This window comes from Mytilus edulis, chromosome 3 (genome assembly GCF_963676685.1).
Source record: "Mytilus edulis chromosome 3, xbMytEdul2.2, whole genome shotgun sequence".
In the NCBI taxonomy this organism is placed as follows: Eukaryota; Metazoa; Mollusca; class Bivalvia; order Mytilida; family Mytilidae; genus Mytilus; species Mytilus edulis.
In genome coordinates, this window is record NC_092346.1 from 100,464,272 (window position 1) to 100,491,197 (window position 26,926).

General features: G+C 32.3%; 2 protein-coding genes across 2 annotated transcripts; both read left to right on the forward strand.

Moving 5' to 3' along the window:
• The first annotated feature begins 2,235 nt into the window (after nucleotides 1–2,235).
• Nucleotides 2,236–11,543, forward strand: LOC139517963 (S-methylmethionine--homocysteine S-methyltransferase BHMT2-like). Its single transcript, XM_071309525.1, has 7 exons — nucleotides 2,236–2,473; nucleotides 3,058–3,248; nucleotides 3,996–4,190; nucleotides 6,753–6,864; nucleotides 7,279–7,457; nucleotides 8,023–8,104; nucleotides 11,215–11,543. The coding sequence occupies exons 1-7, from the start codon at nucleotides 2,461–2,463 to the stop codon at nucleotides 11,499–11,501; spliced, it is 1,059 nt and encodes a 352-aa protein (XP_071165626.1). The 5' UTR covers nucleotides 2,236–2,460; the 3' UTR covers nucleotides 11,502–11,543.
• Nucleotides 11,544–14,676: 3,133 nt separating this feature from the next.
• Nucleotides 14,677–24,035, forward strand: LOC139517962 (betaine--homocysteine S-methyltransferase 1-like). The gene is made up of 7 exons (XM_071309524.1): nucleotides 14,677–14,804; nucleotides 15,793–15,983; nucleotides 16,648–16,842; nucleotides 17,750–17,861; nucleotides 18,350–18,528; nucleotides 20,197–20,278; nucleotides 22,886–24,035. Exons 1-7 carry the CDS (start codon nucleotides 14,786–14,788, stop codon nucleotides 23,170–23,172), a joined length of 1,065 nt encoding a protein of 354 aa, XP_071165625.1. The 5' UTR covers nucleotides 14,677–14,785; the 3' UTR covers nucleotides 23,173–24,035.
• Nucleotides 24,036–26,926: the final 2,891 nt, after the last annotated feature.

Consider the following 26,926-nt stretch of genomic DNA (forward strand, 5'->3'; position numbering starts at 1 on the left):
CACTTGTCGCAGTAGTAAAATACAAAAATTACACATAATTACTGCACATTTCTCCTGAATATCAATTCAAGTGTTAAACAAATAATGGTCTGTCTAATTTGTATGATGTTGAAACATAAATTTCAGTTTTAGTTATTTAAAATGAAAAAAAGGGTAAACGACTTCCATTTTACGGTAGAAATTATCCAGAGTGGTGTTCTATATGAAAAAAAAAAAATAACCACAAAAACGTCGAAATAAGCGTAACATCCTCGTGTTGCAAGCCGTGAATCGACGAAATTTTAAGTTTTGTTTTCACTAATAACTAGGTAACAGATTGATTAATAAATAAAAAACGAAGTGACACTAAGTAATATTATTTTATATCATACCAAACGGGAATCTATGTTTTAATAAGGTCTTTGCATCGGAACTAAACACATTATTTTTTTTTAAAAACAGTTGTTGGCATGACACGGGTTATGTTCTTCTCATATATGTTATGATGGTATGATACTAAACCCCTAACGGGAAGGATTGTGCCTGATGTTCATATGATGAAATCATAATCTTTCAGTCAGTTTAATTGAAGTCTGGAGCTGGCATGTCAGTTAACTGCTAGTAGTCTGTTGTTATTTATGTATTTTTGTCAGTTTGTTTATTTTCTTTGGTTACATCTTCTGACATCAGACTCGGATTTCTCTTGAACTGAATTTTAATGTGCGTATTGTTATGCGTTTACTTTACTACATTGGTTAGAGGTATAGGGGGAGGGTTGAGATCTCACAAACATGTTTAACCCCGTAGCATTTTTGCGCCTGTCCCAAGTCAGGAGCCTCTGGCCTTTGTTAGTCTTGTATTATTTTAATTTTAGTTTCTTGTGTACAATTTGGAAATTAGTATGGCGTTCATTATCACTGGACTAGTATATATTTGTTTAGGGGCCAGCTGAAGGACGCCTCCGGGTGCGGGAATTTCTCGCTACATTGAAGACCTGTTGGTGACCCTCTGCTGTTGTTTTTTATTTGGTCGGGTTGTTGTCTCTTTTACACATTCCCCATTTCCATTCTCAATTTTATTTAACAACACATCAGTTTTAAAGAAAAGTATATGGATGTGAAATTGCAGATTTAATGATTTTACATGTAAGGCAAATTTAAGAATGAATGGTGTTAGTCGTTTTTCAGTTATGGTTCAACATGTTCAAGTTGTATACATAGTCTGTTTGCTGTACCTCGACATTGCACTCTTAGATACGATATGTAGCATGGAAAAGTTTTGCCCCTGATCAACATATCATGTTTCCCTAATGGCGAACTAAATGCCAATTTCAATTGTTATCTAAAAATAGCAAGTTATCCTATCAACGCCTTATTGATAATTCTGATCATTACTTTTTTATGTCCAATTTATGGGCATTATGTTTTTTGGTCTGCGTTCGTTCGTGCGTCCTTTCGTGCGTCCGTTCGTCAGTCCGTCCGTCTGTCCCGCTTCAGGTTACAGTGTTTTGGTTAAAATTTTTGATAAAGTCCAATCGACTTGAAACTTAGTACGCGGTCTCCTATGATATGATCCTTCTTATTCTAATGCCAAATTAGAGTTTTGACCCTAATTTCATCTAAATTATAAAAAAGTCTTGGTAGATGCAAATTCCAATAAAAGAAGAGTAAGGATTACTAAAAATTTCCTTTCTATGGAATTTTGATGGGAATAACAATCTAATATTATTAATGGAGTTTTATGTTAATGACAGTTTTTTTTTATTTATTCAATCCCTTTTTCAAAATATAGGACAATTAAGACTATGGTGAATTGAATTGACTTTTGTATAATGTCGCAGATAGTTCAGTCACCTCTAGTTGTCTCTTGGTTATATGCTGTTTGGTTACACACCTAACGAATGGCAAACAAGACTTATTGTCATATTCCAGACTTGGTACAGGCATTTCCTCATGTAGAAACTGATGGATTAAACCTGGTTTTATAGCTAGCTAAACTTCTCACGTGTATTACAATCGCATGCGATGAGTTGAAACCCTTGTAAAAGTTTAAAGAGGTTCCATCGGAACCACAGGCACTTGCCTCAGAATCCCCCCTATATACCTTAGTATAATATATTACGGTATTATATTTAGGATTTTTTATTCCGAGACAAGTGCCTGTGCTCGGAACGACTGAAATAAAGGCGCTATCGTTGTAACAACAAAACGATGACTAACGAACGCTAAACCGGGGATAACAATCATCCCAGTCACAACTTCGTTACATTGGATACAGTTAGTTTGTTAAATATACAAATATAAAACATGCAGATATCATGCGTTGGTATTCAATATCTTAGGGGAGGTAATTTATGAAGTACACACGTACTTTAACATGTTACACTAGAAGTTATTAAAGTCGAAAAGGAGTACACAATTCACGAGATAAAACGTTGATAAATCGACATCTGGATAGATTTACCTTCACCCTTAGTACAACATGTCTTCTACAGGTAAGTACTATATCTATTTATATGAAAACTACAGATTAATACATGCGTACTAAATTGCAACTTCAGCGAAAAGTAATAATTAATCTTTGCAAATTACTATTTATCCGGCATATGTTTACGTTATCTTCAATTTTACACTTGAATAAACAAAGACTGGACAACTGACCAGTAATAAGTTTCACAGGCCGGTTACAGTCGATTTATGACAACAGAATATATTAGAATAAACTTTTTCATTCAATCATTGTGCGAAAAAAGCATCATGTGCGTTTAGAATCACTAATTCGCATGGTATGACCATATATTAAAAACAAACAATTATCATGACCAAAATGAACAAGACAAAAGACAAGTCCACATATTTAAAGCACTACACTGAATTTAAGATTGATCAACAGCATACCCTCACAAATCCAGGGTGAAATTAGTCACTTTGAATACTTCTATTTGATAACAAATATTGTTTGATGTCCAAATTCGTAGTATTTTTTTTTAATTGTATGTCAAATTATTAATCAAATAGAGGGAGATAGTTAAATAGAAGGAGATAGTTGGTAGAAATAATGATTAGTTTTTATCCGCAGATATTATCCAACGGTTAAAAAATGGAGAGACAATTCTTGTTGCCGAAGGCTACATGTGGGAATTTGGTCGTAGAGGCTATCTCAAATATGGTGGATTCATACCGGAAGTTGTTTTAGAACATCCGGATCTAGTAGAGAGTATGCACGAAGAATTTGTTCATGCTGGTACAGATGTAGTAGAGGCTTTTACGGTAAAAATTACCTGAAGACTTTATAATGTTGAAAATTTAAAAAAAAATAAATGATAATTCAACTATTATGACAATGTTAACTACATATAATTGATCTTGTACCGGCCAAGATCATCTGAGTAATGCTGCATTCAAAAGAAGCAATAATAGAAATAAAAACACTATAGTGTATGTAACCCTCTTTCAATCTAACCAAGCAACCATGTGTCTGGCTATAGCAATTCATGAAAAAACGATTCACTGATCAGTTTTGTATCGAAATGGTAAATAATTGTCGGGCGTAATGCAGCAAGAGGGATACTATAAGACTAAGATATCACAGCGGTTTCATGAGACAACTATCCATTCAACACGAAAGAACAAAAAAAAACTACTAATATCCAATAAATACAAAAGGACAAAAAAAATAAACAAAACTCATCTTGTTTCATAGTCTTAAAAAATTGTAAAGACCACATGAACATTGTACAATCTTACAGCATTTAACCTATGTACATTGTATTTATGATATAATTTCAGTCATATTGTTCTGACAATAACGTCGATGTTATGCACTTGTTGATGGTAAATTCACTTTTGAGTAATGGGTATTATTATTTGCAATGTACATTTTCCACTTGTTTGTTTTACATATTTGTGTCTCTTGTAATTGTTATTATTAACAATGTTTGTAGTGAAAAAATCTATTCAAAGATGTACTGCACACGGTTTATATTATCCAATGTACAATAAAAACAAATGTTTCAGTATTACGCCAACAGAGAGAAGCTTCGGTCTATAGGAAGGGAGGATGAACTGGAGAAACTTAACAGAACGGCTCTAAAGATAGCAAAAAAAGTTGCTGTACGCCACAATAAACTAACGGCAGCAGGTCTCTGTAATACACCTTTATATGTTCCAGGCGATGATACGTGTACTGCTAAAGTTAAGGAAATGTTCAAGGTGTGTATGATGTGTAGAAATATGACATTTATACTCGGTCAGGAAGCATATATTACCATCCACTTCTTTTTGAAAGTGGTTCATACATACACACTTTTTTACCTGCGCAAGAACTATATTGTTTAACAGAAAAAAATGAAGGGAAAATGCTTTTAATTTTATCAAAGGGTTTCACTGCTATAACAAACAAAAAAAGAAACAAAAGGAAATTAAACAAAAACCCGACAATGAAGAATTACCTACACCACCATGTAAATAAAAAGAGACCAAGAATGACCTACACCACCATGTAAATAAAAAGAGACCAAGAATGACCTACACCACCATGTAAATAAAAAGAGACCAAGAATGACCTACACCACCATGTAAATAAAAAGAGACCAAGAATGACCTACACCACCATGTAAATAAAAAGAGACCAAGAATTACCTACACCACCATGTAAATAAAAAGAGACCAAGAATTACCTACACCACCATGTAAATAAAAAGAGACCAAACTAAAGATTGAGCAACACAAACCCTATCAAAATTTTAATATTGAATGTAAGATAAAATGATCCGGAAAGGTACACTTTATATTGAATGTAAGCTATTAAAATGATCCGGAAAGGTACACTTTATATTGAATGTAAGATAAAATGATCCGGAAAGGTACACTTTATATTGAATGTAAGCTAAAATGGTCCGGAAAGGTACACTTTATATTGAATGTAAGATTAAATGATCCGGAAAGGTACACTTTATATTGAATGTAAGATAAAATGATCCGGAAAGGTACACTTTATATTGAATGTAAGCTAAAATGATCCGGAAAGGTACACTTTATATTGAATGTAAGATTAAATGATCCGGAAAGGTACACTTTATATTGAATGTAAGATTAAATGATCCGGAAAGGTACACTTTATATTGAATGTAAGATTAAATGATCCGGAAAGGTACACTTTATATTGAATGTAAGATTAAATGATCCGGAAAGGTACACTTTATATTGAATGTAAGATAAACGGTACACTTTTTACCATCTATGATTAGCAAAACACAATCAGTAAACTGTATGTCATTTCCTCACATGTTTACATTTGCTATTGTTTTTCATTCCGAACCATTTAATTTAATCATGTCCCACAGCACCAAGTCATACAAATTGCAGTAACAAACGCTCCATGGTCGTTACCGCATATGTTTTATAGGTATAGTTAACTATGGCAAGCCGTTCTCGTCAAAACTATGTTTAAACCCTTTTTTCGAAAAAAATACACACTGAGATTTAAAAACCTAAAATAACACACTGAGAAATCAAAATTACACACAGAGATTTAAAAAAATAAAAAACACACACTGAGAATTCAAAATTACACACTGAGATTTTAAAAAGACACACTGAGATGAAATAAATTGAAAAACACACACTGAGAATTGTTAATTACACACTGAGATTTCAAAATTACACACTGAGATTAATATGCAAATTACTAATGAATATTCATGAGATGAATAATTCAACACAATAATATCTTGATCTGAAGAACTCTTGTCATTATAATGAAATGCGATTCCTTCAACCAACATTCGTAATAAATTTCAAGACTTAACATCGCTCATATTCATAAGTTTGTTGCCTATAATTCAGATCATTACTACCAGTAATTAAACATGTGTCCCTTTTCAAAAGTCTTCCAACTGTTTCCCTGATTTTGCTAGTTAATCTTTTATATTTTTGTTACGTTTATATGCTATAATAGACACTTGAGTAAAAATTTCACTGCATTCTTTTGCAGATTGTTCCAATGTTTTATTATAATTTTAATAAAGTTTTTCACCATTTGGTTATATTTTGTAATAAGAGTAAGTGGGTATTTTTCTTGTTCTTGTATTTCTAAAGTTTTTTTTATTAATATTTTGGAACCAAATCGAAGGACTAACGAGTTCTGTCCCCTTGTTGTTTTAAGCTTGTAACAGATTCAGATTAAGTATGCTTATTAGATATGTGCGCATAAAAAGTGCGCACAAATCTCAGTGTGTAATTTTAAATTCTCAGTGTGTAATTTCAAATTCTCAGTGTGTGTTTTCAGTTTATTTATTCTCAGTGTGTCTTTTTGAAATCTCAGTGTGTAATTTTCAATTGTCAGTGTGCGTTTTTGTTTTTGTAATCTCAGTGCGTCTTTATGAAATCTCAGTGTGTAATTTTTAATTCTCAGTGTGTAATTTTCAATTCTCAGTGTGTAATTTTCAATTCTCAGTGTGTAATTTTCAATTCTCAGTGTGCGTTTTGAAGATTTTAAATCTCAGTGTGCTTTGTTGTAATTCTCAGTATGTAAATTTTTTCGAAAAATGGTTTAAACATAGTTTTGACGAGAACGGCTTGCCATAGTTAACGCATGATAACATACCATTGATCACAAATTAAGCTAATATTAAAGATCTTTATTTTTAAGATAAGTCTATTTCAATAGTTAGCAATTTGCAGCTACACACATGTTTTCTTACTATTGTCAGTAATTCATTTTTATTATGTATAAAATTAGAATAAAAGTACGATAATCATTTGTGTCTGTAGGAACAAATAAAATGGGCAACGGAAGAAAAAGTAGACTATATAATAGCAGAAACGTTCAATGATTTGGGAGAGGCATTGCTGGCTTTAGAATGCATCAAAGAATTTGGAAACGGTAAGAATATAAATGTATCCTTTATAATTAAAGAGTTTTTCCCTGGTAAGTTGATATCTCATTGTTTTATTATACTTGACATGGCTGCTAATTCATACATCGCTCACAGCCAAACGATTGTTCCGACTTATCAAGGGTGTTACTTTCTATACCCAATTAAAACCTTTGGACACATTCTCGTTAGCCTGAATCCTCAGTATTTTTTAAATGATATATACAATGAGTTCGAATCCCGGCGCGTGAAGAACAAAATTGGATTCCGCAAATTTGAGGATTAAATAGTGTTGTGCTGATATTTAGAGAACATAATATTTATTCCAACAAAAGAAAATCCTTTTTGGCAACTGCATGTATTCAAACATTATAATTATAGTCATGATTTATATAACGAATTGAGAGACAGTGTATTTATAGGTTTACCAGCTGTTATAACACTGACCCCCTATGGACCAGATATTACCACGGATGATGTGCCAATACCTGAGGCTTGTAGACGTCTGGAGGAGGCTGGGGCTGCAGTTGTTGGTCTTAACTGTGGCAGGGGTCCTGAGACTATGTTACCTCTCCTCAGAGAAGTCAGGAAAGTTTGTAAGGTAACTACAGCCATAATGAAATAATATATAATATATTTGCAATGTCCAAAATGAAATTGATTAACATGTATAAATTTATTAATTAATCTGATAGTATGTGAGCAAAGTGAAAATATTATGCAAAATGTACAATATAGTATGGGTTTTACTCATTCAGGAATATGTCAGTGGCTATCAAATACTAGTAGTCCGTTTCTATGTTTGTTGTCGTTTATTTTTGTGGCAGTTCTGTATTTCTGTTGTTTGTTTTTTCCTCTTATAGTTGATGTCTTTCCCTCAGTTGTAGTTTGTAACCCTACTTTGTTTCGGTTAACTAGATTTATGGCTATTAACAGCGGTATACTTCTATTGACTTTATTTAAAGGCCTTATGATTACCTATTTTGTTAATTTCTTTGTCATTTGGTCTCTGGTGGAGAGATGTTTCATTTGCAGTCATAACACAAAGTCCTATTTTTATATTTCAGCTGTATTGTTTTACGATATCATAATTTTCCAAAAGATGTAGATCTAGTTATTTCTGAAAGTTGAGGAATGTTCTAAAATCTTATTCTCAATAATTACAGGGTCCAATAGCAGCATTACCAGTGGCCTTCCGTTGTACGGAGGATAGTAAAACTTTCCAGTCCCTCAAAGATCCCAAAACAGGTACATTGTTAAAAGACTTCAACACTCATTGTAATAATTACTGACCTGCAAACACGCTTCTATTACTGAATTGGTCCGACTTACTGCAGGCTAAGGACAACAATCGTATCAAACTTTTTTTTCTCTTTTACGTTACAATAAGAAACAAACATATTCAGATATATCATGATCTTTTGAATATTTACGATATGAATAGAAATATCTTAAAGTAGTAACGCCATGATTCCTTTTTGTTACAATACCCCATCTATCGTAAAATCTCAGCAGATGATAAAGATACAATATTTCAAACATAAACCGTTAAAGTTAAAAAAAAAAGAAAAAAAAATACTGTGCTACATTTATTTGGTATGTAGTTACGGTAAAATCATTTTTATATTTAAGACTATACCCACCTATTCTAAATTCTAACAAACTATACTCGCCTATTCTAAATTATAATCAACTATACACGCCTATTCTAAATTATAATCAACTATACACGCCTATTCTAAATTCTAATCAACTATACACGCCTATTCTAAATTCTGACCACCTATACACGCCTATTTTAAATCTAACCAACTTCGTTCGACTTAATTTATTATATAATGATATATATATAATATATGTTACAGTAAATAGGTGAAATTAGGAATTACATGTAATCCCCGATGCACCTAGTAAATACTAGTAATTCCTGAAATGGCCTAGTTTTTACCAGTTATTACTAATTTTAAAATGAATTTTACACCTATTTACTAACTGTTAAAAAAATGTTGTAATATGGTCAGCTGATCAAAAGTTAGGGTAATACTAACTATAGAAGATCAGTGAGCAGTCTTTTAAAAAGTGATTAGCCTAAAATGTATCTTTTTTATAGGAGCATTAGCTACGAGATGTAAAAAAAATATTTTTGTTTGTTAAATCATTAATGAAAATGATATAGTGAAATTATAATTCACTTTTAGCAGTCAATCTGCATCTATTTTACTAAAAATAAGCTGAGAAACCTGCTTGATGAGTTGTGCACTTGCAAGTGAATAAATGGACCTCATTAAATACTTATTCATGTGACCTTCAACCCCTAGCTGTAGATAGATTACCGATGGATTCAGATTTAAAATTGTAAGGGTTTCATGGAACCCAGTATATCGCCTATATTTGCTGTTAGTCGCAGGCTCAACAAAAATGGGAAAAAAATATTAAAATTTTCCTCCATATACTATCTTTTGTCTAGGACTGTAAGAAGCTTTTGTCCAAATTTGGTTAAAATCCAGGATGGTTTATGAAATATAATAAATGTTTAAGAAAAACTTTTATTGGAGAGTGTATGTAATGTTAACTGGAGAAAAAAAAGTCCATTTATAAGGAATATACGAAAAAGGATATTTTTTCCATCTTTACTTCTGGATATTATCTCATGATCATAAACAAGCTTCTGTCCAAGTTTGGTAGAAATCCAGGATATTTTCAGAAAGTTATTAAAATTTTAAAAACTTTACCACAGGGTGATTGTAATGTTAACTGGCATAAAACTAGATTTATAAGTAAAATACGGAAAAACTTAACTTTGTTTTTACAAAATTTACTTCTTGAAAATTATCTTATTATCATAAGCAAGCTTCTGTTCAAGTTTGGGAGAAATCTAGGATAATTTAAGAAAGTTATCAAAATTTGAAGAACTTTAAGGGGTAGGCCTTGGTAACACCAAAATTTTCCTCTCGTTTAATTTTTCTTATATTTACATCATTGAAAAGGTAGGGCTCCATGCACCATCTGCCAAAGTCTAACGGAAATTCACCGTTATATTTTATGTTTAGGGTATATTGAATATGACCAGTTTTGGGGTACCCTACAAAACGGTCGAAAACGCTAGTAGGTAAAAATCATTGAGTGTTTTTGCACATGTTGTCATTAGAAATACCCCTGACTGTCAAATTGCATAGAAGAAACATACAGATCTAACATTGTTGGGTTGATGTACAGACGAGTTGTATATCTGTAAATTTGCTTTCGCAAATTTTTGCAATATATATATATATAAGTACGTCTGAGCCAGTGACAACTCTACAACAGATTTATCCATCAGATCACCAGCAGTGATGGTGATACATGGCTGTGTACATTATGTATATACAACTCGTCTAGACATCAACCCAACAATGTTAGATCTGTAAATTTGCTTTCGCAAATTTTTTGTTCTTCCCTCGCCGGGATTCGAACCCATGCTACTGAGATATCGTGACACTAAATCGCCTGCACTGTAGCCGTCCCGCTAGACCACACGACAACCTGGGCTCAATAAAAATGAAGCTTCCGGTGACCTTTCCACGTCAGTTTTAATCTAGTATAGTACTACAGTACATGATATATATGGCATGGAGATGTAATTTTTACAGATCAGCTAAATTAATATCTATAGTAAATGATCCTACAAATTAATTTAAGATACAGTCACAGAAAATAAATATATTTAGAAGTACGTCTGAGCCAGTGACAACTCTACAACAGATTTATCCATCTGATCACCAGCAGTGATGGTGATACATGGCTGTGTACATTATGTATATACCACTCGTCTAAAGATCAACCCAACAATGTTAGATCTGTAAATTTGCTTTCGCAAATTTTTTGTTCATCCCTCGCCGGTATTCGAACCCATGCTACTCAGATATCGTGACACCAAATCGCCTGCACTGTATCCGTCCCGCTAGACCACACGACCACCTGGGCTTCATAAAAATGAAACTTTCGGTGTCCGGGTGTTACCTTTCCACGTCAGTTACAATCTAGCGTCGTACTACAGAACATGATATATAAGGCATGGAGATATAACTTTTACAGATCAGTTAAATTATCTATAGTAAAGGATCCTACACATTAATGTAAGATACAGTCACACAAAATATTTATATTCATAAGTACGTCTGAGCTAGTGACAACTCTACAACAGATTTATCCATTGGATCACCAGCAGTGATGGTGATACATGGCTGTGTACATTATGTATATATAAAAGTCACATTTTGACATTGTTCGTTTTACACATAGTTAAGTTGTTAATGGTGTTTTCATTTTTTTTCTCAGGAAACAAACATTTAATCGTTTATTTTTGTTTCTGTTTGAAGGTGAATACCTATACCCAGTTGACTTAGATAGTGCTAGATGTAATTCGTCTGACTTTGAGAAGTTTACAAAGGAAGCATTGGAGATAGGAGTAACATATCTTGGAATTTGCTGTGGAAACTGTGCCACCTATTTCCGTGCAATGGCAGAAGCTTGTGGAAAAACACCACCTAGTTCTAAATATACATATGAGTCTTCACTTAGTCATGTATTTGGGGCACCAGAAGGGCAAAAGTACACAAGAGCAGATAAAATCCGCGAATTTATGTTAGACATTAAAAAGAATTAAAAATTGCTTGTTTAAATTAAAAAAAAAATTAGTAAATTACTTTGTATGTGTTTAGATATAGGAAGATGTGGTGTGAGTGCCAATGAGACAACTCTCCATACAAATAACAATTTAAAAAGTAAACCATTATAGGTTAAAGTACGGCCTGTCTATTTAATATCCCAACAAATACCAGTTTGCGAAAAAAACTTTTTCTTGTGTTTTTTCATTTCCCATCAAAACTTGTTGTTTGTTTACTTTTGCATGAACTTGTATATTTTACATTTCACCATATCCTGGGTTGTTTCATTACTTTTATGCTCATGTATATCCCATATCAAACCAAATCCTAGATTGTTTACCTTCTTGTCTGTTGTTTGTTCAATTACTTTTATGCTCTTGTCCATTTTAGATTCTATCATGTCTTTTGCTGTTTTATTATTAGTATTTTCCCAATCTCCAATCATATCATGTGTTGGTCGTTTACCTAGCTGTATCTTGTTTTCAATACCATAAACCATTATTTACGTTTTTATACTCTGTTATGATATTGTAATTATTATGTTTATTTATGTTGGCCTAATTTGTGTTGTATGGCCTGATAGTTGTTTACCAAATAATCTTATAACTGTGCAGTTTAAGAATCACTGGAACAATCACAGAATGATTGGAACTTTCTAGAATGATCCTTATAAAAGATGCGTAATTTAAACTTCTACGTTATTCCAGAAACTTCCGTTGTAACTTTCCAGGATTTTCCACAATGTTCCATTATAGAGTGTTCTAGAATTTACCATGACAACACTATATATACAGACACTAAAGTTAAACTCTCATAATTAAACTTGGACATAGACATTGATAGACATTAGTATTCACAGTATTTGGATTGACACTTTTATTCTACAAACAACATCATACTGGATTGTGACATTAGTAGTGAACGTAATATTCAAATTGGATTCCGAAAGATTTCCGGATACAGATAAAGATAACTGATTGGACTCATATTTTGACAGTTAAGTTAACAGTAATATTTGTGTAATACCTTTTGTAAACTTTTGTATATTAAATATTGTTAAATTTTACTATTGATTTGTGTCTTTTGTTGGCTACAATTTAAAGGCGATTTCTGGCCGTAACAACTCAAATCTCATTTCATAACTTACTAAATTTTATTTCAATTTCCCCCAAAATCATAAAGGGACAATTTAAAATACATTGGCTCGTTATAATATATCAACATTTGTGTGATTTAAGAATATGCGCCATCTAATTGACCATCGAGATGATCTCTGCAGAATTCGATAGGTCATAAACTTTTTGATCGACAATATTTTTGTTGACTTTGGAGGATTGATATTTCAACAGACAGTCGGAATTCAAGTGGATACTTACTGTGCATTCGTATTAGGCGATTTGTTTTTCTACTAGTATGAAGCAAAATTTATCCAGATTCCTCTAAAAGATAAAAAGAAAAAAATAATCTTGCGAAATTGGGGATTCACCATACTTGGGAGATTCTGCAGGAAATTGAATACAATGCCATTAATTGAATAATCTCAGGTCCTTGATATAACACTATTAAAGACAATTTTGTGGTTGCATGCAATCTTTTTCATTATGGTTCTAAGAGATTATATTTTGTAGAAATTTCATCTGCAAAACATGCACGCACGAGTAACGATATTTAGTTTACATGCAGTGAAACATATCAACTATTTTGTAGTTTGCTTCCCAAATATTTGTTCTTGAAATTATCTGGTGGTATATTTTTCTAAAAAAATTGCATTCATTTTGTATCCTCCAATCTTGATTTTTCAGTCTATCTACATTTTACTAAATAAAGGCAACAGTAGTATACCGCTGTTAGAAAGTCATAAATCGATTGAGACAAAAACAGATCCGGGCTACAAACTAAAACCGGGGGAAACACATCAACTATAAAAGGAAAACAATAAAACAACAGAAACAATGAAAAAACAAACGACAATGCAACACACACATAAATGAACTATTAGATAACAACTGCCATTTACTAACACTAGTATTTTTTTTATGTTATATACAATTACTTGATTGTACTGTATACATGCGCTTGATAAATTGATGTGTTTTACTGTTCGTCCTTCTATAATTGTTATCCCAACGGTCGATACAAAAGGGGAGGAAGGTTAAACTAAGGCATCTGACGTTAGTTCGTCTTTACAGGTTGCACTTTGTAAAGACAGCGGTTTTTCAAACCACGCCTTTTTTGGGGAGATATAGAATATTCATATTTATTACATAGGTTGCAATGAATTACATTGATTTCCCAGTTGAATACAAACCGATAATTTCACATGTGAAATAAACGTGGTTATTTCAGTTTCTGACGTCATACAACAATAGGCGTTGTCAAGACGTTGATAACGGCGTATCAACACAAATTGTGAATGCGTAGAAAAAAGATACAGTTCCTTAAAGGTTTTACATTAATTTCTTTAAAAAAAGCCATTTGCCAATGTAATAAACAGAATAACTAATTAAAGAATTCAAATATCGAAAAATATTCAACTCGTGACCGAACAACACTGATAATTAATTAACTCATGCGCTACGCGCATTCGTAAATTAATGCGTTGAAGATTTTTCTCTATTTGAATTCTTCGATTAGTTATTCTATAAATAGTTAATTTTGTTTACATACTGGTTCCAAGTTATGATCTCCATGTGTCATCTCATAGAGACATAACTTGGAATGTTACCACTAAATATACATATGCATATTGTTCATGTTGTTTATATTGAAATCTGTGGTGATCCTAAAGTAAGGTTTGGGTAGTAAGAAATTAAGTGTTAGTTTAAACGTTGAAAATATGCTGCATAGCCCTATATTTTGACCTTTGAAAAAATAGTAGTGCATATGTACTTTCCATTCTAGGATATGATTTTTTCCAAACTTCATAGTAAAAGGAGTACAGTTTTAGCCGTAAAAGGAGATCCTATGGGAAATTGCATTGTTCATATTTACTTGTTAGTTTTATTTATAACATTAACCTACCACGACATGACATGGGATAGACAAGAATTTAACCTAAGATAGTATGATTTTTAGATAAAGCTCAACGAGCCAATTTTCGTAGATGTGAGAAAATTTTTACCTTAATCTGAGACACAGCCTATTTACTGAATCTTGACCTTAAATAGATGAGGATTATACCTTATGTAACACGAAAAGGTCATGGATAGGTAAATTTATGCCGATAAATGAAAGATAACACGTTTTATAAACAAATTACACACTTTCACAGATTTTTAACTCCATGTCAATGTCTACTTCAGGTAAGAAATGTTCTTATTAAATCAACCTTTAACTTCGTGAAAATTATCAATCTTTACAACAAATCTGTAGACGAAATATGCATAACCATTTGTCATGAAGTGTGTACTCACCCTTCTAAATGCATTTTTAACAAAGACGAAATAGTTTTGAATTTCCTTCTCGTATATTTCGCCCCTCTTTTGAAAACAAAAGTGTAAAATAATACAGTAGAACACAAAAGTGGACTTAAATTACAGATACATAAGTTTATCACAGTTGTATTATTGATGTTGCATTTGCGCTGTTTCTATTTTTGATTAAAAAAAAAACCAAAAAAAAAAAAACCAGCATTTCATTTGAGCCAAAAGGTTATATTTCATTTGCGTCAAAAATAAGTTCAGCTGCGGAGTAATATAAGGTAAATTATAACGGAAACGTTTTAATGAAAAAGTTAAATAACAAAAATACTGAAAGGTGTATCTTGAAAACTTAGTGTAGGGGATTTCCTCTGGATAAGTAAGTGAGTCAATATTCATTTCTCATACTAAACTGTAGTGTTCACATCTATGAGATGATTAGATGGACCTTTGGAGACAAACATAAGAGGCATTATGTTTGTATGTTTTATGACGACATATATAAAAGATATCTGAAACACGCATATAAATCGTGTATCAAAAAAATTGCAAACCAAAAATCACAATAGATTTAGACAACAAAAGATTGCATGAAAATAACGCTTTAGACTAGTAGGAAGTACTATCTCAGCAAAACAAACAATAATCAGTGTTAAATGTTTTCAATTTTGTTTTGGTTTTAACGATGAAGAATGTGTTTTATTATGCTATATTGTACTTTTTTTTTTTTTTTTTTATTAAAATCTCTTTTAAATAATTATCTTATAATCATGCTATATACCTGAATAATTCCCTTAATATATATTAATTCACGAGTTTCGTTATGTATTTAGGACAATAAATCCCATTTACCTAGTATTATAATTTACAGATTTTATTCAGAGATTAAAGAATGGTGAAAACATACTCATCGCAGAAGGTTATCTTTTCGAATTCGGTCGAAGAGGATACCTGAAATATGGTGCTAATACACCGGAAGTAGTCGTCGAACATCCAGAACTGGTTGAAGTGATGCACGAGGAGTTTGTTCATGCAGGATCCGATGTTGTTGAAGCTTTCACTGTAGGTTCAACTATTTTGTTTTGCTTGTTTCACTGTAGGTTCAGTCCTTTTGTTTTGCCTGTTTCCTTTTTTTCTATCACCCAGATCTGTTCATTATGAGTCCTATCAAAATCATTGTGAATGACTTTAGAGTTTAAAGCATTTGAAAATCATAGAGAAGGAAAAGTAAAAATATATAAAACGCTATGCTGTATAATCTTATATTGTATATTAAATATTATAGCGTGAGAAAATTTTAACGGTCAAACTTCCAAAAAGATTTTATTTTAATGCAACTGTTTATTTTCTTCTGATGCTATAAAAACTAGACAATCTCACTCCGTTTACTTTTAGACTATTTTTCAATCGCCTTTATTATTCATGAAACAACATTGCGAGCACCTTATAAATTTCCTGTTTAAAAAACTTAGAATTTTTCGAAAAACTAAGGATTTTCTTATGCCAGGTAAAGATTACCTTAGCCGTATTCGGCACAACTTTTTTGGAATTTGGGTCCTCAATGCTCTTCAACTTTGTACTAGTTTGGCGTTATAAATATTTTGATATGAGCGTCACTGATGAGGCTTATGAAGACGAACGCGCGTTTGGCGTACTAAATTGTAATACTGGTATCTTTGATAACTATTAAATATTTACATTAATAATATGCTTAATTTTAAAACAGTATTATGGTCACAGAGAAAAACTAAAAATAATAGGAAGAGAAGATGACTTGGAAAAGCTTAATAAAACTGCCCTACGGATAGCTAGGAAAGTAGCAAGAAAACACAACAGACTTTTTGCCTTTGGATTGTGTAATTCTACTGTGTTTGTTCCGGGAGATGAAAAGGCTAATGCTAAAGTCAGAGATATGTTTAAGGTAAACTGATATGTTTACGATAAAGAGATCTGCTTATATCTATGCTACAAAAACCGATGGCCTCTTAATTGCGTATTACATCAATGGATGTGTAAAGATAACAACTTTTATTATAAATTAATTTAGATTTTCGTCTCCGAGGTATCGCCAGCCTAGTAGTTAGCACTTCGGTGTTGACATGAATGTCAATGTATGGTTATTCTTATAAATTTACTGTTTGCAAAAGTATGAATTTTTAGATCTACTAAGGATTGCCTTGTCCCAGGCATATAGCCATATATATAACCATAGCCGCATTTGACACAGTTTTTCTGGAATTTTTGGGTACTCAATGCTTAAATTTGATACTTGTTTCGGCTTTCTAGCTATTTTGATCTGAGTGAGTGACTGGTGAGTCTTATGAAGACGAATCAAGTTATTAGCCTTATACCTTTGCTAATTATTTATCACAGTGGATAAGTATAAATATTGACTGAAACGCTGAAAATGACTTAAAACATATTGTTCAGTCTTTCCAGAGCTGTGAAAATCAAAATGACCGTTTTAGATCAAAACTGGCGTGTCAAAGTATAAGCCTGATACCTTTGATAACTATTTACCATAGTGGACTATAAGTAAAATATTGACTGAAACGTTGAAAATTACTTTAAAATAATACATTTCAGTCATTTTAGATTTGTTTAGATCAAAATGACCATTTCAGATTAAAACGGGTTTACTAGTGAGAATTATTAAGTAAGGCCAACTTAACTTGATTTTTGTTAAGGCAGGACCAGTTTTAAACACCTTACAATTTCTACTTACATTGATTAGATTGGGTTTTCTTGTTAAAATGTGAACAATTATTTGAATAGAAAGAATTCTAGTAATGAATAATTTTCTTACTTAACATATGCATTTACAACAGGAACAAATAGAATGGGCCGTAGAGGAAGGCGTTGATTATATCATAGGAGAAACTTTCAATGCACTTGGTGAAGCCATGCTGGCATTGGAATGCATTAAAGAATATGGAAAAGGTATCGTAAATAATCAATGAAAGTTGTTATACTCATTGTTGATTCATTAGTTATCATTATTATAACAATCTTTCTACAACTCACGAAATACATAAACCACTGTGGATTCATTTATTTTCGTGGGTACCAATTTTCGTTGATAAATGAACAAAACAAAAATATTTTTCATGTTCATGGATATTTAATTACCTGGTTAAAGAAACCTAAAGAAAATTTGTCATTCGTTTAACATTAAATTTCGTGGTTTATCTTTATCCACAAAATCCACGAAAATTGGTATCCAACAAATAATAATGTATCTTCAGTATTTGGTTCAGCATAAGAATATGTCAAAATATACATTTTTTCCATTCAAAGTAAAGTTCTCTAGATGAACTGTAATATGATTTATCTTGCTGTATCTTTAAGCCCATCGTTTTTTTTTATCGTATCTAAGAGTTTCATGAACTATTTGATGGTAAAAAGTGTTGTTGTTTCTAATTAACTAGGGGTACCAGCAGTTATAACAATCGCTGCATATTTCCCAGATATAACCACAGACGATGTACCTATACCAAAGGCATGTAGAATTTTAGAAGAAAACGGAGCGGCTGTTGTAGGCCTTAATTGTGCAAGAGGTCCAGAAACAATGCTTCCTTTACTAAGAGAAATAAGAAAAACATGTAAAGTAAGTAACTTGGTACTCCATTAGCTACAGAACTTCATTTCAGTAATATAATCCCCTTTATGTGAGCTATTATTATTATTATTTTTTGAATATTAAACATATTTTATTAACAATCACCTGTTACATCAACCCTCAGTTGCCCAGGGAAGCAACTAAGGGGGTCCCACTTTTATATGTGAGCTATTAATATATTTGTGTTGCCCGATTCTTCTTGTTCTTGTTCTTGTTCTTCTTTACCGTGGAGGTACATGTAGCTGTTGGTTCACTAACCCTGTCATCCCTTTCCCTATTTATTGGATTATCTGGGTCAACAACTTTCATCATCCAATCAAATTCCGCCTAACATTGAGGAGTTTCAAATCAAAAGTTTTATACAATAATACAAACATCAGAATTTTCCAAGTTATATTGAGTAAAAATGAGACGAAAACGTTTCAAAACAATAAATGCATACCAATTTAACATATGATGACACAGTGTTCACGTACCCTAGAGGAACAAGTAACAGTTTGTTTTGTTTCAAGAGGTGCTCGTAACAGTACATTCATATTCCCTGGATATACGCCCAACTATTTGTTCTGGCAGCTAATCGCAGCAGAAAACATTCCATCCCTTGCATACATTTGCATTATCTAGGTCTCGACGAAGACAATTGAGATAAAAACGTTTCAAAACGAATGCATACCAATATCTAGTCCTTTAAACATCAGGGTAATGGAATGCTATCTGTTATTTAATGGTCCTATCGACTGTGCTATGGACGTGACGCATGATTCTTTTTCAAAATGTCCAGTTTGCAGGATGCTTTAATTAGTTTGAAAGGAGAAAACTGATGACAGTTGTTATGACATAGTATGCAAATCTGTCCTTCTAAAGTTAAACCTTTTATTACTGTCCAACATATCTAATTGAAAAAATATGCATATGCTACCACCGTGTTAAGTCTGATACGATAATAATTCACTCAGGGCAGTTAAATTTCAAATATCAAACACGAGTCTCGCCGAGCTTTTTAAATATGTAGGATTAAACTATGGAGAGTTGTAAAAAAATCCAATTGCACGAACTGTATTGGTGGAATTGGTTTCTCTAATGATTTTAAGAAGATATAAACAATTGTTTTCCTTCTTTTCGTATCGTCTGCATAACGATGTGTTCGTTCTATTTGACGTTATCTGGCTTGGTCGCTCTTTTTCATGACATCACAATAGAGAATTTAGAAAAGAACAAGAAAATTTGACGTCATAATCAAATCTTGACCAATGAAGAACTGATATCAGACGAACCACACGTTGATTGAAAAAAAAATAATCTTAACGTCGGAAAGGATAAACGGGTAAAAAGTAGAAAAATAGATATATCTTGTAGGAATTAAAGAACTGATTTATTTGGTCAATTAGTATTTCCAGCAGACGAGTTCATTCCGCATAGGGGATAAAGGTTCTTTCACATACGTTATTAATCAGTGACGTGTACCTCTATGGTACGTGAATAAATAGTAACCTTAGGGAACTTAAACAAATTGTTACGTGTACTTCTAGTGTACGGGAACGAACTGTTATGCATCCCTCTGGAGCACATGTACAACAATTTATCATTATACGACACTTCATATGTACTGATACATGTATTATACATCTGATTTACAACTCTACACATTTATTGTAGGGTCCAATTGCTGCACTGCCGGTTCCGTTCCGTTGTACTGATGAATGCAGAACATTTCAGTCTCTGAAAGATCCCAAAACAGGTAAGACCATACAAAAAAGAGGCGTGGTAATGTTTTGTTGTATTTTAACCTATCATTTATTAAATCAAATTAAATCGATGAAAATGATGCTATACCCAAAAACTGTCTAACTTGGCTGAAATTGAATATGCTAAATTTTCACTCTTTTGCTGTCGACGCCCCAGGTCTCTCTTCTTTTGCATGCGATTCTGTCAGTTTTTAGTTTTAACCTAAATTTATATTCTATAAAATCTATTTCAATTGGTAACAACTGTTGCCTAAATGTTTCAATTCATGTTTTTTTTATTCTAGAAAATCCATATATTGTGATTTAAGAATATTCCAACTTAATATTTATATGCATAGGTATTGAACAAGACATTTAAACAGCCTACCACAATTTTTACGTTTTGGAAAGTGTTTTTCATATATGCCTTCGTAAATACAGTTTATTAACATTCATGGTTTGGTAAATGGTCAGAAATACAACATAGTGCCGTCAATCTATCACAGTAAATTTAGGAGCTTTAATAATGTGATATTTTGTAAAGGTTCTCATACCTTTCACACATGATCATGCTAGGGAAATAAACGCATTGGAAATTTAAAGGCCTACCTCAATATCCGTTTAATTAGTCAGGAAGACTTTTTGAATTTTTAAATGGAAATCAGAATTGATATCAAGCCGAAAATTAAACCAAAGATATAATGTTTTGAGTAATTGGAAATAATTTAAATGAACTAGTAATGGCCCGTAAAAGATGAATAATAATACGCCTATTTATTAATACAGTTTGCAATTAAATTGATCTTATACATTCATATTAACAAAAGACAATTTCGGAGTTGCTCAGACAAGAGAATATAGTACACTGAAAACACTCCAAATTTCAGGAGAACTGTTTCATATAAAAGTGAAGAAAACAAAATGTATTGAGACTACGAACTTTGTAACTGAAGGCATGTTGAAAACAAAACATTACGACAAAAGAGATAATTTCAGCTTTCCAATTGTGAACTTTCCATTTCTAAGTAGCAACATTCCAGCAGCACCTGCATACGGGGTATATATCTCCCAATTGATACGACATTCCCGTGCTTACATTTCCTATCATGATTTTCTTGATAGAGGGTTGCTGCTCACAAGGAAGCTATTAAACCAAGAGTTCCAAATGGTGAAGTTGAAATCATCCCTTCGTAAATTTTACGGACGCCATCACGAGTTGGTTAACCGTTATGGAATAACCGTTTCACAAATGATATCGTATATGTTCCTTACGCCGTAACTACAATCCCCTTCCTTTTCATGAATGTGATCTACCGAATTAGACTATTTACCGGATTTGTTATCACATAAGCAACACGACGGGTGCCACATCTGGAGCAGGATCTGCTTTCCCTTTCAGGAGCACCTGAGATCACCCCTAGTTTTTTGGTGGGGTTCGTGTTGTTTATTCTTTAGTTTTCTATGTTGTGTCATGTGTGCTGTTGTTTGTTTGTCTTTTTCATTTTTAGCCATTGCGATGTCAGTTTGTTTTAGATTTATGAGTTTGACTGTCCCTTGGGTATCTTTCGTCCCTCTTTTACACATGCTATCTCATGTACGATGACAAATCTTAGAAGCATGTTTATGTCTAGAGATCTAAAATAAACTTTGTAAATAGAATAAATGTAAACAAAACATATCAAAGAACGCAACAATTCACTATAAAAACAAAACCAAACTATAGTCTTTGTACGAACACCAAAATAATATCTTAAACTAGAACACACCCGTGATATCGCGGGTCCGTGGCTGAATTAATTTTAAAAGTATATAACTATGCGCAAGCCTTATTTTGATATTAGTATTGTCATCTGAAAAAGTCATGCCAATCAGTAAAAGATACGCAGTTTTCTCTGCTTTCAAATCTTTCTGTTTGAATCCGTCGAACTGGAACTTATCAATTTTTGGTAGTATTAGTTAGTTTGAAAACAAAAGGTCCTGGAATGGAATATTTTTTAATCAACAGCATTGTCCCATATTTGTTATAAAGTTGAATTCTTTGATTCGATGTTTTACGTCATGCCCGCTAACAAATTGAAAACTGTACCTATACGCCTTATTTTAATCCAGATTTTTAGTATTCGTATTGTTATCTTAGAAAGTTTTACTGATTAAAATGCTACAATAGGTAACAGTTTGACAATCTAGTAGTGTCAGCTCTGTGAAAATGACCCGTGTATATAGCATATTAATCCTGAATACACCGTTTGGTGGTGCGCCTGTCAGATGCGGAACGTACAAATAAGGTAATAGGTAACAGGTGAATATACTATTGGTATCGGTGTCGGACTCAACCCGGAACTTCTTAATTATTGGCAATATTAATTACGAGGAAAACAAAAGGGCCTGGAGTGGTGTAATTTTTAATCTACACCTTTGTACTATATTAGTTATATATAAAGTTGAATTCTTTGATTCGTCGTTTTTACGTGATGACGGCTGACAAATTGGACCTCGTAATTTTAGTTTTATAAATTCAGTCGCACATTAGTATGTTCTTATTTTATTTAAAGATTTGACATCTTATTTTATAGTACAGTAAAGCTGGAGGACTTTTGTGATTTTGTGTTATTTGTTTGCAGGTAAACACCTTTACTTAAATGATTTAGAAAGCGTCAGATGTAGTTCTGCCGACATACGTCACTTTGCTCATGAGGCCAAACAGATAGGTGTGCAATACATTGGTTTATGCTGTGGAAACTTTGCCTCCTACTTTCGTGAATTAGCAGAGGTTTATGATAGAACGCCCCCTGCATCCCATTATTCACCGGATATGTCTATGAACTCCGTTTTTGGGGATGAGGAAACTGGAGTAACTAATGCCTTAGCTGTTAAGATGAAGGAATTCTCGCTAGGTATCAAGAAATAATCAAAACTAAAGTCGATCTTTAGAAATAAATAATGTATGTGTGTTCAAAACAACATTATCGACAATATTGATAAGGAGAAAGTGCACCAATTTTCTGAAATTAGGACACTAATGCATGGTCATTCTCCTCTTATTTCATGCGTTTCCCTCGATTTTAGTTTGTGACCCGGATTTTTTTCCTTCGATTTATGAGTTTTGAACATCGGTATACTACTGTTGCCTTCATTTAAGTTAAGGCTTACTTTCAGAAAATTTTCTTAAATTTGTCGGTATGCATCAATTTAAAATGTGTTCGAACTGAATAGCGTCTGAATAGTCGTAATGCAATCGTATAAAACATCGATTTTGTATTTACGTTTTTCACTACCAACTAGGCCACATATTGGATAACAGAACAAAAACGAAATCGTGTGGCTATATGATTATGTTTTATCATTAAAACATTTATGCATCAAAAACATATATTTTTATTGATTTAACACTTAACGACAAATTTAATAACGTTTTTGCCGATACAATGTCCTCTCTTTACAAACATTTGACTTACATTGTATATGACAAGATTCAATCAGAAATAATTCAGAAAATAAAAGAGATAAATTCATTATGTGACAATTGTCAGTTATATTAGTTCAGGAGCCAAAATTGTATTCAAAATTTTACCAAAATCTGTGACAAAAGCCAATTGCTGTTATTTTACCTTAACATGTTTGTGATAACCCAGTCCTCTACTGACATGAGTATACCAACACACACACAAGAATGAACTGTAAACACCATCAGTTAGAAGAGGAGTTCACCAAATCCTATCGGTTCTGAACTTAAAACAAATAACAACAAAAAAAATACACAAAGAACTGTTTTATTTGTATTGTAGTCCTGTCATGTAATGTTGTCATTTTAATGTTATAATTGAAATTGCCATTAGAGCGGGAGGTTTGGCATGCCACAAAACCAGGTTCAGTCAACCATTTTTTTTCTTAAAATGCCCCGTACCAAGTCAGGAAAACAGAAATGACTCATCGAAACAACATCTGATACACAAATTTAATAATATTTTAAGATATTTGGATGATATTTTGGCTCTCAATAATGACGACTTAAGTATGTATACTTGAGAAATTTATCCTGTTACCTTACTTTAAATAAAGCTTATATTAACAATGGCCACTGCCCTTTCCTCGATCTTAATATCTATTTCATTAACGGAAAGCTTAATACTAAAATTTATGATAAAAGAGATGATTTTTCATTTCCTATCGTTAATTATCCATTTTAAGATGGTGACGTTCCCTTGTCACCAACTTACAGTGTTTATATATCTCAACACGTACGATTCGCTCGTGTATGAAACAACGTTTTAGATTTTAACGAGAGAAATTTATGAAAAACTGAAAAATTATTACACCAGGGTTTTTGATATCACAAACTAGTCAAAACATTTACAAAATTTTATCATCGGTATAAGGACATCAGTCGTAAATATAGCTCAACATGCAGACTTCTTATACGTTCAGGTATTTCACATTTAATCTTTTATGGAAATATTCTTTATAAAGCACACAAATGTCAGTATTCAACTGAGAAGCTAACAAAACCTTTAAATAGACTTATTTAAAAGAAGGGATATAGTTACGATACTGTTATCAGGTCATTAAAGATTGCAGAGTGTAATATTGATTCACTTATAGGGTCTTTGCATCGGAACTAAACACATTTATTTAAAAAACAGTTGTTGGCATGACACGGGTTATGTTCTTCTTATACATATTATGATGGTATGATACTAAACCCCTAACGGGAAGGGTTGTGCTTGATATTCATATGACGAAGACATAATCTTTCTATCGGTTTATTTGAAGTCTGGAGCTGGCATGTCAGTTAACTGCTAGTAGTCTGTTGTTATTTATGTATTATTGTCATTTTGTTTATTTTCTTTGGTTACATCTTTTGATATCAGACTCGGACTTATCTTGAACTGAATTTTTATGTGCGTATTGTTATGCGTTTACTTATCTACATTGGCTAGAGGTATAGGGGGGTTGCGATCTCATAAGCATGTTTAACCCTGCCGCATTTTTACGCTTGTCCCAAGTCAGGAGCCTCTGGCCTTTGTAGTCTTGTATCATTTTTAATTTTTGTTTCTTGTGTACAATTTAGAGTTTAGTATGGCGTTCATTATCACTGACAAATGCCCCATTTCCATTCTCAAATTTATTGTTATATTATAGTTCGTTTCTGTGTGTGTTACATTTTAATGTTGTGTTTCTGTTGTGACGTAGTTCTCTTATATTTGATACATTTCCCTCATTTTTATTTTGTAACCCGGATTTGTTCTTTTTCTATTGATTTATGAATTGCGAACAGCGGTATACTACTGTTGCCTTTATTTAATAGTTTTCACAGTTATTGAAAAAAATATGTTTCAAGCATGTAGATGCGTCTACATACAAACACACAAAAAGCAACACAAAAAGCTGTTATCTATTATCGAGTACAAGCATTTGTAATGGTTTTTTAAAAACTTAATGTAATATAAGTTTTAGTATGTTCTAAATTCAGTATGAGAATGTGATTCAAATAGGTGAACATGAAAGTGACAGTTACATTTAATATCCACTTGAAGTCTTAATCTGCCAGATATTTGATTAAGGAAATTCGTGTGGTGCGACAGCAATCCTTGAAATTCTATATTAAATTTGTTTTAACATATTCTAAATCATGACATTTTTAAACTGAGTGACATTTAAATCCTAACATCTGAATACAGTCTAGTTAAGTATTTCTAAAATACAAATAAAAACTGAGCATGTTTATTAACTTCAAGATAATCATGTTAATATATTTATACACATGACTTTTTAGTGATGTAATACATTAATTAAATTGATATATTTCATTGGTTCTTATATATACAAAACCCTAATCATTTGACTGAGATCCAATTACATGAGATCACTTAAAGGTACTTTTTGTAGCCTTTTTTGTAGAATTCTGTAAAATTATATGTATGAGATCCTGACTTTGAATACAGATTTCTTACTTTAAAAACATCTAGACAAATAGTGCTAATATGTAATAGACGAAAGTAATGTGGCAGTGTTTGTGTTTTTTCATTTTATGTATCAAGATTTCAATGCATTTCTACGCAATTCTTTGCTTGTTATGGGTTGTACTTTTTGACTTGTTTTACTTTGAAATTGAAGACTTGTTGCATCAGATAAATTACCTTATAGAGGGTGACAAAAAATGAAAGAATACGAATAACGAATACGTAAGTTTCATTTTGATTCGGTTCACATATAATAATACAAACATAAGCTCTTAAGAGTTTTTGTACCCAATATAAATAACTTATACATAGCATCAAAACACAGAATATGTAGATAAGAAATATAAGCAGCAATTATAATTTTAAATGCATAGAAAGCGTACAATAGAGACATGACTTTTTATTGATTCGTTTATATACTTCTTTATTTATCATCAAATGACAGTGTATTTTATGGTTTCTTTTGTTTAAAAGTATGTGATTGTGTCCTGCACAGCTTCTTCTATTGACTGATTTGACTGTATCGAAATGGAATGTTGTAAAGAAGGACCACTTCTAAACGAACCAATACTATGCGTATAGCGATTTGAACTACATACACTCATTGTACGTCTGCCTGAGAAACTTGTATATGAACCGATCGATCCATCACTTAGTCTGCCTTTAGTGAAAGATAAAGATCCATCACTTAGTCTGCCTTTA

What these genes read in the sequence shown, in the direction of transcription:
- LOC139517962 (XM_071309524.1), top strand. An exon ending in ATGTTGTTGAAGCTTTCACT is followed by an intron (nt 15,984 to 16,647) that starts GTAGGTTCAACT and finishes ATTTTAAAACAG; the next exon opens with TATTATGGTCACAGAGAAAA. An exon ending in TCTGAAAGATCCCAAAACAG is followed by an intron (nt 20,279 to 22,885) that starts GTAAGACCATAC and finishes ATTTGTTTGCAG; the next exon opens with GTAAACACCTTTACTTAAAT.
- LOC139517963 (XM_071309525.1), top strand. An exon ending in CATCAAAGAATTTGGAAACG is followed by an intron (nt 6,865 to 7,278) that starts GTAAGAATATAA and finishes GTGTATTTATAG; the next exon opens with GTTTACCAGCTGTTATAACA. An exon ending in AAGTCAGGAAAGTTTGTAAG is followed by an intron (nt 7,458 to 8,022) that starts GTAACTACAGCC and finishes CAATAATTACAG; the next exon opens with GGTCCAATAGCAGCATTACC.